The 13590-nt window shown below is 32.1% G+C and overlaps 1 protein-coding gene across 1 annotated transcript; it reads left to right on the forward strand.

Annotated features, from left to right (window-relative positions):
• Window positions 1-7983: 7983 nt before the first annotated feature.
• LOC149558897 (L-type lectin-domain containing receptor kinase IX.1-like) lies at window positions 7984-10485 on the forward strand. The gene is made up of 4 exons (XM_089831092.1): window positions 7984-8074; window positions 8946-9312; window positions 9417-9812; window positions 9900-10485. Exons 1-4 carry the CDS (start codon window positions 7984-7986, stop codon window positions 10483-10485), a joined length of 1440 nt encoding a protein of 479 aa, XP_089687218.1.
• Window positions 10486-13590: the final 3105 nt, after the last annotated feature.

Raw genomic sequence — 13590 nt, forward strand, 5'->3', positions numbered from 1 at the left:
GCAAGGAAAGAAGATTGGTACATTAGGCATGCTACCAATTATTGTGTAGATGCAATCTTATGATAGTAGCTTCAAAGAAGCTATGATTTAGGATTCAAAAATCATTTGATGATTAGGATGGATAATGTGAGTTTCTTGAAGCATATATCCTTGATGATTGAAATTATGAGAGGGAGTCTGACAATTCATTAGAGGCAATCTTGGAGAAAGAGAAGGAGCAAAAAATAAAAATGCTTCAATAAAACTTTTCATGATATTGGTTCAAAAGGAGTAGACCTTGTTGATGGATTCAACACTAGTCAAAAACTATAATAGCTAAAGAACTATGATTCATGGGATAAAGTCTCATGTATGTAGGCTGGAAGGTTTTATGCTATAAGGATACCCATTGAACTAGGGAAGCATGACATGACTTGCTTCTAAGAGGTTAGAAGGATGATAATAGATTCAGAGGAAGTTTGACACTTCATCAAAGAGAACCTTGTGCTAAGAGGTCAAAAAATTTGATATCAAACTATGAGGGAGACACATTATTCTCTGATATGTTTTATGATGAATGTTATGACAACACCACATGATAGTATTTTTGGATACTTCATGTGAATTTTTGATGTCATACATGTATGAACCTATCCCTTGTGTACATAATGAAGAAGTGACGACTTCTAAATGATTATCACTTGTATTAGGAGAAGTTGTTGTAAAGTGACATCCTTACAATAACTTGTGGCATGATTCATTTTGTGAAATTGTTTCATGTAAAGGCTTTATCTTATAGATCAACTACTAGGTGGTTGATATCATTAATTTGATTATCTGCACGGTGCTTGTATAGATATATTTTTGGTGCTTGGTGTATATCTTGCCTTGATATTTTGATAGGCCATTACCACATTGAGTACTTGGTGGATATCATTTAGTTGATATTCTGATAGGCCATTACTTAGAGTATTTGGTGAATGTCATTTGATTGATATTCTGATAGGCCAATGCTCATGTTACCAACTATGATATCAAATAGTAATTGGTGAATATCATATGTTGATATTTTGATAGGCCAATACTTACATGATATCATATTCTAGAAATCTTCTGATCAAAGATTTCCTATATGTATTAGTTTTTGAAATATTAGCTATGGTGTAGTATCTATGTGTTTTATCCTTTTCATTAAGAGGGAGTGTTAATGTTATAATTCCATTAGATAAATTATATTATATATATGAGATATATAATATATGACAAATATTATATATGGAATAATTAACTTATATTAAGAGTGATATATATTGTTTTATAAAAATTATAATATATTGAGTGTATATTACTTTTTTTATAACTATAATTAATGTAAGTTAATATGTTAAAGAGACATGTCTCTTCAAGAGACATGCCTTTTTATTTCACACATATATATTCATTCATATAGTAACTTGGAGAACACATAAAAATCCACAAGTGCTATTACAAGTTACAAATCCTATTTCACTAACATGAAGTTTATGCAACTTCCATGTTTTAGGTTTGAATCTCTTCTAATTCTTTGTCAAACATCTATAAAGTAGACTATAAGACTAGAAAACCCTGCAACAAGCTCTAAAAACAATAATTTGTTCACATTGAAAACTCTACGATTGCTGGAAATCTCTTCTCTTTGCAAAAGGTAATGAATTACTAGCTTACAGAATGTTTCTATGCTGTGCATACTTTCATCAAAATTCTTTGTGCATTGATATTATGCATGCTCAAGCTTTAAATTTAGTGTTGTTTGTTACCTCAAATGGAGTGTCCACATAACTATCCATCCCAAGAACTTTGGTACCTTAATCAAACTTCATTTTTCATGGGCGTTCTATCATTCTCCAACTCAAAAAAGGAAAGTTCACTTTTTCAGGTCAAACTAGGGTTTGTGATCTTATGAAAAACTCTAACATTTAATCCCTTTGTATCATCTTAAGTGGGTAACTTTGGCTTTATGATCTCATGATCCTTTGACTTAAAATCCTTGTCACATTATCATAAGATTTGAAAATAGCCTTCATGATCCTATGATAAATCATTTACCATGTCATCAAAAGATATGAACTAGCATGTTTCTCAAAATGTGATGAAATGTACTTAGCCCCCCCTTGATTTATCATTTTGATCTATGCGATCTTACAATCACTTCATTATCATGCCATTAGACACATCATACTTTTCTCCTACAATCTTATCATCAAAATGTTTTGTATCTTTGGAGGTCTCTTTGAAAACCTTTAAGATGTCTCGATCTCCTATTTATCATAAGATCATAACTATTCATAACCTTTTCACTTCAGATCCATTACAATCTTACAACCCACACATTATCACATGGTTGAGAGTCTCCATTTTTTCTTTTACGATCGCCTGAATGCTAGCTTGTTGTAACATCTCACAACTTAACTCCAAACTCCTTTTGTGAGACACTTAAGATAATACAACACAAGGGTAATCATAAGATTGGAAGCTTCATTTTGAACACCTACAATACTACGACCATATATCACATTGTAAGATCTTAACCCTCAACATTTTCTTTCATGAACCTTTGGTAACTCTTATATCATAACATTGGCAGAGGGAAATCTTAAGATCATCACTAGATGCCTAAACCCCAATTGTAGGATCATATCACATGATTTAAAGATACCATACAATCTTTCACTTGAAACAAAACCTAGGGTAAAGGAGAAAAATGATTGTGGATTTTATAAATTCTTTCCATGAGAAGGGTAAAGACACAACCTTAGGATATTAAAATATTCCACTAGGGCAAGATTTTCAACACTAGGCTAGGGAAAACCCTAACTAGGTTATATTTTTTCTGGAAATTGATAACAAATAAAGTATAAACCCTATCAATGCAACATAATTCAAAGTTTTTTCACAATAAATTTCAAATTTTTGGCTTAGTGAAAATAGGGGCTATCATTGTGCAGACATCTATCTTTTGATTCCTCTATCTTTGCAGAATATGTTGAACTTATTAGAAATTAATTTTCCATGTCTATTAGATCTCAAATACTTTAGACTCTTCCTTGTCTCCTTTTCAACTCTGGCCAAATACCACTTAAACAACTAAAAGGTTTCAAATTTTTCTTTAAGAAACATCACATTCATCTTTCTAGAGCAGTCATCAACAAATAGAATAAAATATTCATCTCCATAGTAGCTTTGAACTCCAATAGGTCCACATAAGTCAGTATGAACTAATTCCAAAATTTCATTAGATGAATATGTTTTTCTCTTGAAACTAGACTTTGTCATTATTCCTAATTGACATTTTTTGCACATAGCATTGTTAGGTTTCTTCAGTTTTGGAAAACTTCTTATTCTTTTCATTTTACTAATGCTAACCAAATTGTCAAAATTCACATGACATAACCTCTTGTGCCATAACCAAATATCTTCATATTTTGCAAACAAACATGTATCATTAGATAAATCTAGGTAGAACAAGTTACTTCTTGTTTGATCACCACTTCCAATCAGTTTGCCACTAGGATCAAATATTTTGTCCTTTCTATGATGAAATTCAACTTTGTAACCTAATTTATACTAGTGTGAAACACTCAACAGATTATAGTTAAGTCCTTCAACCCAATAAACATTGTCACATTTGATTTTATCAATTAGTTGAATTTTCCCTTTATCTTTCACAAGACATGGAACATCATTACCAAATTTAAGACAACCACCCTTGTATGGTCCAATGTCCTCAAATTTACTTCTATAATCAATCATGTGATTAGAGAAATCACTATAAATTATCCACCTACCAATTTTATTCACATAAGAGATTAAAATAATTTTCTCATCTTCATCAAATTATTCTTTTATAGCAACATAGATTACCTCTTCATCATTACTTTTAGATTCACTATCAGTTTCTTCTTCAACAATATAACAATATTTCTTACCTTTTTCCTTGTAGTCCTTGTTCTTCTTGAAGTATTAGTAATCTCTTCTTCCTTTGTATTTTCTCGCCTTTCTTTCATTCATGTCCTCTCTGTTAAGACACCTTGCAGCACTAAGACCAACCTTGTTGCATTAAAAATATATTATGGGAAGTTTACCTTTGTATTTTCCTTTGCCTCTTCCAAATCTCCTAGCTATCAGTGCCTCAAGTTCATCAAGTTCATCATCAGAGGTATCATTGCCATTTTTCACATGCTTTCCCTTTCCTTTCTTGCTAAGAACCAGTTGTGATTTTAAAGAAGATTTAATAGTAGCAGAAGCGTAACTATCAAAATTTGAATCTCAAAAGAAGTAAACCTACCAATTACACATTCTTGGGTTAGGTCATTACCTAGTGTACATCTTAGTTCTTGTATTGTAGAAACCCTAATAGCATAAATAGGAAGTAGAGTTCTCAATACCTTGCTAATTATTGTTTTATCTTCAATCTTTCATTTAGCTCCTTTAATAGTATTGAAAAATTCTTTAATTTGTGTGCAATACTGCATTATGTTCTCACCTTTTGTCATTCTCATTTCATCAAACTTACCTCTTAGACATTCTGATTTGGCTCGCAAGACATTATCGTATCCTCCTTAGGTGGTCTTCAATTTTTCCCAAATTTCCTTTGAATTATTGCATTCCTTTAGGTCATCAAAATCAACATAGCTTAGGGATGAAACAATCTCCAACATTGACTGATTATGTTGTTTCTTTCCTTTCATTTGTTGAGCAATCAGAGGGACTGTTTCTATGTCCACATATGTACCGTCCAAAAAATCCAAAGCAACATCACCAATACTAGCTATATGTAGCCTCATCAACTTATTCCATGTAGGAAAATTTTCTTTGTTCAAATTTGGTATGTCTCTTTTGTATTCCATGATCTTTAGCTCTGGATATTGTTAAACTTCTCTCTACAAGTACTAAAGCTCTAACACCAATTGTTAGAATATTTAAAATAATTAAGAGTTTGGGTCGGGGGGGGGGGGGGGGGTTGCTATACTCTTAATATTGGTTATATAGGGTTATGAATTGTCAACTTGTGGTTATCTTAGTCCTTAATTAATTCATGTGTCATCATTATTATATTATTATTTAGGTAGGTAGGTAAGCCTAGGTGTTATATAGGGTTGTGTTTATTTAGCCTAAGTATAATTAGGTATATATAGGAGGTTGTGAGTCTTATTTCAAGAACATATTGTGAAGTGTGTTCTCAATGGAGATATTTGGAGCTTTCCCCCTCAAAAATGGCCTATTACTCTCAATTATTATCAAGTATTTGTATAATATTTCATATTATCTCTTCCATTGTACAAGTTATTTAATTACAAGTGGTATCAGAGCATGATCTTGGCACCATAGAGGCAAGATTTTTTGTCAACATTGGAGGCAATTTTGGGAAGAGCATAACTTTTAGATTTTAGAAAAAATTTAAAATATTTTTAAATGGTTTTTCAAGACCATATTAAATAATATATAGTACAATTTTAGAGGAATTGGAGAAAATTTTAGCAAATTATTGCAGAATTACTATTTCTATACAACTTATTGAGATCTACATATCTTTCACATCCTGTCAAATTGAAGTATAATTTGTATTGAGTTTTTTAATACATAGTAGAGGAGCCTATATTTCAAGTCTTGGAGAAATTGAAGCAAAAATAAGAAATTTATTACAAAATTAGGAAAATTCACTGTCAAGGCAAAAAATTCACAATTTTTTTGGATTTGTTCTGAGTAAGCGTATCTTGGCCTTAGTAAGTTACAGTTAAAAAGAAGTTTTGGAGAATTTACATTTCATTTGTGTGATTTATTTCAAAAATATTGGCTTCCATCATGATGGGGCCTCCAAAAAGAGGCAAAAAGAATGCTACCATATTGGGGAAATCCTCTAATAATGATTGGGAAACAATAGAGGATAGTAATCCCAATGATGAAAAATGTAAGCTCAAGTAAGAGCTTAAGAGAGATATTTGTGACCTATGAGGAGATGTATCAGATATATAAATCATGTTAAGCACCTATATGAATAAAACAAGGAAGGAGTTCTCAAGAAATCAAGATGAAACATTTGAGTCAACTAAAAATGATAGAAATTTTAATACTATTATGGGATCCAAGAATTTTTTTCCAAAGGTGGATATGTGCAAGTTTGATGGTAAGGATCCCCTAACATTGATAAACCAAATGGAGATTTGTTTTGAAGTACATCAAACCTTATATTGACAAAAGGTCACAATCACTTCCTTATATATAAAACAAAATCAAGTCATTCGGTATCCTTGGCTTTGTACTCATCAGTGGAAAATGAGTCTCACTATATCATTGTCAATTGCTATAGAAGAACTCCAAGCACAATATAGCAATAATGTGATAGACAACTTCTTTAGCCATCTTGCTAAGCTACAAAAAATAAGATCAATTAAGGATTATATTCAAAAATTCCAAAATATATCCTTAAGAGTGGAGACAATTATAGATGAGAACTTGAATGATTTATTAGTGGTAGTATAACAAATCACATTCAATATGAGGTACACATGTTTAGTCCTATCTGAAGAAACGAGTCTTTTATATTGGCATCTAGAGTAGAGGAGAAGTTCTTGATTCCTAGAAAGAAATGGGCTAATGTGACAAGAGAAAAGGGATTCTCAACAACTTCTCTTTCTCAACCTACTAGGTTGAATCCAAAAAAAATTGAGGAGAAAAGAGAAAAAGTGTTGTATTTAAATTGTGATAGCAAATACAGTCAATGACATAAATGTAGTGAAAATAAATTGTTGTATATTGAAGGTCCAAGTGAGGAAGAAGAGGATCAACCCATATTAGAGGAGGATAAGGAGTTAGGTGAGGAATCACATGATTCTCAAAAAATCATTTCTTATCATGCAATTTTAGGTTTTACTGCACTACAAACTCTCAAGGTAGTGGGTTTCTTAAAGAAGAAAAAAGTAACAGTGTTGATTGACTTAAGTAGTATGTGGTGATGAAAAATACTTGTCATGCCTGTGTTTACTTCCAAATTAGGTGTACGTGTCTATGAGGTCAATTTTAGCTAAAATATTTCTCTGTTGTTGTATGTGCATACCCATTTCCAAAGCCTCAAGTCAGCACATGTAGAGAACATACTTGTAAAGGTTTTTTAATTAGAGTTTAGTTTTTTAAAAACTATCAAAAGCTTTAGCCTTTTAAGAAACATTTGAAACCATGTATTAAAGTTTTACAATTAAAACAAGTTTAAGTTCCATCTAATTTGTTTCAACATCTATGTGATGAGCATGCAATCTTGAGTGCAAGATGTAAAGCTACCAGAGCCTATCACCATCTATCCACATGCAAGTCTCAAGTCATCATCAATGTTCCTACTCATTGAATCAGTCTGCCTTGCTCCCTTCTTGTATCTCTTATTTGTAAAACCTTAGACTATTATTTTTCCTTATTTTAGAAGGTACTAGCTCAATGGATGAGCCCCTGCATTACAAGCAAGGGATGGTTGTTCAAGTCCATCATGCCTTAACATGAATTAATTAATTACATTGCAATATATATATATATATATATATATATATATATATATATATAGAACTTATTATTTTCATACCATCTTTTCTCTAACTATTTTCAAGAAGAAAATAAGCGAGATTAAAGACATTTCTATAAAGAAAAAATTAAAATCATCTCTAAGACACAATAATAGTGTTGTTCCTTATTGTCTTTCTAAGACACTCACTTAAAAAAAATACTTAAGACAATACACAACTCTTTTTTTGTCTCCATTTACAACAATTTACTCAAAAATTATCTCCAATATTATCTTAAAACCACCCTTCATGTTGTAGTGATCACCCAATTTCCTAATCCTTAAAAAAAAAATCATCTTCCATTTTGATCAAAAGAGAGGGACCTCAGCTCCTTTAATTGCTTTTGTTTTCTAGGAAATTCCGGATCATAATATTAGAGAAAACAAACTCACGATGTTATACGGAAAATTGGACGTTTATGATATCCGGCATTTTGTGGGCCATGCCTATTCGCCTTGAAAAGACTAAACTTGCAGAACGTTGCAACAAGAACCGCCGAGAATTTCAACGTATTCGATGTGTTTCTTTAGTAATGCCCAAAGGCATTCCACAACAAATTCTGTAGCGGATGACATCAAAAATATTTCTCCTGCAAGTTCTTCATGATATGTCAACGTCAACGAAGACCTTGATGCGTTTCGTCGAAGTTTCATCGTGACTAGCAATTTCCTAGGGCTTATCCGTCACAAAACAATAATGAAATTTAACGCAACACGAAGAGGCCTATCTGTTCGTTGGTAGGCCAAAATGGAATCACCCGACCAACAGCAAGAAATGCTTAACTTCTATGTGTTTTCTAGGAAATGCCGAATCATAAAATCAGTTAGTTATCTAAAGAGAACAAACTAACGAGGCATTTAACATTTTGTATAAACAACTCCACTTATATGCTATCCACCGTCTTGTGCACCATGCCTGCCTGCCTTCATAAACACTGAAATGGAATATCAAACGAGAAGCCCATGTATTTCACAATTAGTTTGTACTTGGTTAGAATATCCTTAAGGATTTCCACCAAGAATTATACGTTGCTTGATATCAAAAAGAGTTTTCTTGGGCTCTGATCCCTACGTCCATGAAGAGCTCGATGAAACCTGTGGGCCATCGAAGGTCCATCCCGACTAACGAATTGGCAGGTCCTAATCCTGTAAGATAATAATGAAGAGAGAAGCCTATGTGTTCGTTCCTATCTCGAAATGGAATCGGCTGAACAATTGCAATAGCCTTCTTCCTATGAAAGGCACTACAAAATATAATTGCTAACAAATTACCCTCAGAGACCCTCTAAATCACATATTAGGATGGCTAAATTCACTCACCCTACACGGGCCTTCCTTTTCTTAACTTGTGTTGCTCTTTTCATATTATCATCGCATGCAGGAAACGTTACTTTTAGCTTCCCTCCTCTTATAGGTATAGAAAGGAAAAATGATGCCACATATCAAGAGAGTAATCAAGGAGCCCTGCAGCTTACACGAAATGAAGCATCAGGGAACCTTAAGAGCAGTTCTGGCTTGGCGTATTATACTGATCGTATCCCGTTATGGAATAGGTCTACTGCGGCTCTGGCCAATTTTTCAACTTACTTTCAATTCAATATTGATCTCAACAATGAAATATATGATAAACATGGAGATGGACTTGCGCTCTTGATGGCACCATTCGAGCTGGAACCACCAGAGGACGCTTATGGTGGATTTCTTGCCTTTTTAATGAGGAAAGCTTTAAACAATCATCTTATCAGATGGTTGCTATGGAGTTTGATACATACAACAACGATTACAATCCTAATGACAATCATGTTGAGATCGACGTCAATAGCATTTTCTCAAAGTTCATTTTTCCGCTCAGTACATCCAATCTATTTAATTGCTCTAGACACCAAAATCTCACAAACGCAACATGGGATGCCTGGGTGGTTTATGACGGTATAGAAAAGGTTCTGCACTTCTTTCTCTGGTATAATTCTTCTAAACCCAAAATCCCTCTATTTAACCACACAATAGATCTGAGCAACTGTCTACCAAAGTACATCAAGATTGGCTTCTCGGCTGCCATTGGAGAGTACACAGAGACACACACCGTAAAAGTTTGGAATTTTACTTCTAAATATTCGTGGGAAGTCAGACCTACTGGTGAGTTACTTAGAAATGGCAATGCAAACAGATTTTCTGTGAAAGTTTATTTGATATGTGTGTTCTTCGTTGTTGTGGTCCTATGTGGCTTCATAGTTGTTTGCTGGTGGCAGTATTTTAGAAAAAGGGGAAGAGAAGGTAAGGCTAGCGAAGAGAGAGATCCAAAGCTGGACGAATAATGTTCTCATGGCTCCCAAAGCTTTTCCTATGCCGAGCTCAGTGTCGCGATAGGAAATTTTTGCGAGAAAGAAAAGCTTGGACAAGGCGGCTTCGGCAGCGTTTACAAAGGAATCCTGCCCGGCACCGGGGAGGCGCTGGCTGTGAAAAGAATAGCTCAAAGATCGAGACAAGGAAGAAAGGAGTATGTCTCCGAAGTTCAAACAATCAGCAGGTTGAGACACCGTAATCTTGTGCGGCTTTTAGGATGGTGCTACGAAAAGGGAGAGTTACTTCTGTTCTATGAGTACTTGCCAAATGGGATTCTGGATAAACACATTTTTGGGGAAGAGGAGGATACGCTGGATTGGAGCCGAAGATATAGTATCGCCTGTGACATTGCCTTTGCTCTTGTTTATCTCCACGAAGAGTGGGACCAGCGTGTCGTTCATCGAGACGTGAAGGCAAGCAACGTAATGTTGGATTCTGATTTCAATGCCAAGTTGGGTGATTTTGGTTTGGCGAGACTGATGGAACGTGACCAGGAGGCTTCCCATATGACCATGGTGGTAGGCACGCGATGTTGCTCCAGAGTGCTACATAACAGGGAAAACCAGTCCAAAAGCTGACGTGTACAGCTTTCGGGCAGTTACACTAGAAATTGCCTACAGAAGGCAGCCGATTGATCACAGCCTTGAAGAACACAATTTTTTCCCTTTTCTTGTCAACATCTATTGCATACTGGACCTTCTGATGTACGGACCACTTTCATTCATAGATAGCATTCCTAAAAAATATAACACATCTGTGGCATTTTCAAGCTATCCAGTTGTTGTCGAAACTGCATTTGGGATCTATAGAAATTATCCTTAAGAAATACAGTTGGGTTTTGTATATTTTCTCTGGTGCCTTGTCCACCTAAATTTATCCTATTTTTTCTTGTCGGATGAGGTGTTTCAAGATCAGGAACACGCTCTCTTGTTCTTGAATTTTCATTCTGGTGACTCATTTCCACAAATACAGGTAATGCTTGATTGTACCTCTCACTTGATTCAAAATCAACTTCATGTCTCCCTTTTGTTTCAAAATGAGATACTTCATCAGATGTTCGTTCATGAGTAATTCTATCCCTATTTTGTAATTCCAATTCTTGTATTAGCAAATCCTGCCCTTCTTCTATCATATTTTAGTCGTTGGACTTCATTTTTCATTCTTCTTTCTTCTCCTCTTTCAGCTTGTGTCATGTGTTCTTGTCATCATCTACAATACTCTCTTTGGTATTCTCTCTGGTATGCTCTTTGTTGCTCCATTTGGTATTGTCTTCTTTCTTCATCCGATTGGAAATTCATACTTGATTTATTCATTTCTATGAAATAAATTTGTAACCAAACAATGAAAAAATAGTAGATTTAGTAAATTATTTTTTAAAAAATTGGTTTAAAATATCACATTAATTTAGTGGCATTGCACTTTAGATAAGATAGATATTTATTCATTTCTAATTAATAGTTTAACAATTCACAAATACATATAGGAGGAACTTTTTTGTGTAGATAAGATCTACAAATATACTAAATACCAAATAGTCTTGTATGTATAATACTAAATTTATTTAAGACAAAGGAAAAATAACATACGTTCATCAAAATTGGTAAGTCGAACAGACAAATTAATAAAAAAAATTGATAATGTCAAATAATATGACTCCTAGATTTCATTATAGTGATGCAAAAACATGTGGAATTCATCAATGACGAAAAGGTTATTTTCGCCATCCATGTGCTCTTCATCATAGCAAATGTCTTTCATAAATTCAAAGAACCCAAATGATTTCTTCCATGCATCATGAATTTCCTTTGTATATTGTCCCATCTGCAAGATTTGAGAATCTTGGACACCTCGAACATGAAAGCTCGCATTATGAATTTCATCTGTAATTTTTTCACAAGACTCAGAAATGATTGTTCCCAATCTAGCCAAATAAGTTTGAACAATTTGGCTTCATTGCACCAAGTCATTTGGAAGAAGTGGGCTTGTGATACTGTTCTCAGAATTATTTTGTTGAGCATCCATAGTTAATTTTTTTCTGATATCTATAATGTAAGGATAAAAAATGGTCAGTATCAAAATGACAAGAATCAACCTATGCATATATAGCAATAAATTGGTATTTGAAAGAGAAGAAGATTTGTTTGATTCTTTCTTATTCACATAATTCTACGCATTTAATTTCTTTTAACAAAAAACTTATATCTTCTTAATATTATTTATATAATGTTCTAATCTTTGACTTAAAAATTTAATAGTAAAACCTAACTTCAAATATTAAGGAGAAAATAGATAACATTTCATGAAATATTGTTTTTTATATTCTTCATATTTTGATAGACGTTAAAATTGAGATTTATAAGTAGAATAAAATTTATAAAAATTAAAAGACATTCTTAAATATAAAATTTAAATTTCCTGATGCATCATTTCATTTAAATGTGTATTAATCTTTCAGACTTAGTTGGTAGATCTAATTGAACTTTTCTAATCTATTTTAATATAAGGTTGAAATTTATAAATTTGAGAAAATTTGAACAAAATGTTAGAGATTATATGAAGGGCTAGGACCTACTTCTTACATACATGACAAGACAAGGTAGATACCATGTAGTTTCTATTCTAACAAAGTTTTTAACAATTATTTTTTCATAAATTTGGTTCTTTAAAAATACATAACTAAATGATACCTATAATTTTAAACTTTCTTTTATTATCACGCAATAAAAAATTATTTTCCCATAAGTCTATTCTCAAAAGATGCATAACAACAATACAATAATATTGATCAATCAATATAAAATGAAAAATAGTATAATCTAAAATTTTATATATTAAAAAGTATCTATCTATTAAAAATATTACTACTCATTAATAAAAACTAATGTATCATGCATTATAAATATATAAATTAATTATAATTGTACATGTGTATCTATGTTTATTTATCTAAATTTGGATGTTTGATAAACTATATAATGGATTGGCTTCAAATCAATTTTCTATTTCTTAAAAAAACAACTCCTATTTTATTAGAGAGTTTCCTTAAAGTATTAGATTTAAATTGTTTCATGATGTATAATGAGCTTATCTAAATTATTCGACTACTATTTAATATCATGATAGTAGTTGATAAAACCTATAATAGTATAATTAGCTAATCTCAAATCCATCTACTTTAATTTAATAGTACAATAATATTTCATAGGACCTATAGCATATAATTAGTTGCTTAAAAATTATTCTACTTTTGTTGAAAATCTTAATAACAGTTTGTAGGAGCTATAATTGATTAAATCTCATCTACTTTTATTTAACATCATGATAATAGTTCACATGACCCATACTATATAATTAGTTGATCTAAAATCTATCAACTACTCTTCAACACGATGATGATAGTTGATAGAATGCAACACTTATATAAAGATTTAAAATCTTACAAGATCAAATCTAAAAACAACGTTGAACCCACCTACTACTACATTTTTTATTCTTGTTAAAATATTTTGAATATTAATTTAACTAAATCATAATTTTATACTAATATATTTCTCAAGAAAAAATTTATTTAATTGTAAAACATATAATTATAAAAAATTGCAAACAATTATTATTATTAATTCACATAGTAAATAAATCAAAAGAAATTTAAAAGTTTTTCTAATATCAATAATTTGAGAGCA

Source organism: Cupressus sempervirens, chromosome 5 (genome assembly GCF_028749045.1).
Source record: "Cupressus sempervirens isolate cs-2001-9-10 chromosome 5, ASM2874904v1, whole genome shotgun sequence".
In the NCBI taxonomy this organism is placed as follows: Eukaryota; Viridiplantae; Streptophyta; class Pinopsida; order Cupressales; family Cupressaceae; genus Cupressus; species Cupressus sempervirens.

Bases quoted from the DNA above. Each gene is read 5' to 3' on its own strand.
- LOC149558897 (XM_089831092.1), top strand. From the start codon at position 7,984: ATGATATCCGGCATTTTGTGGGCCATGCCTATTCGCCTTGAAAAGACT. The intron at 9,313-9,416 runs GTTGCTATGGAG...TTTTCCGCTCAG, and splicing joins AACAATCATCTTATCAGATG to TACATCCAATCTATTTAATT. The intron at 9,813-9,899 runs GTATTTTAGAAA...TGGCTCCCAAAG, and splicing joins ATAGTTGTTTGCTGGTGGCA to CTTTTCCTATGCCGAGCTCA.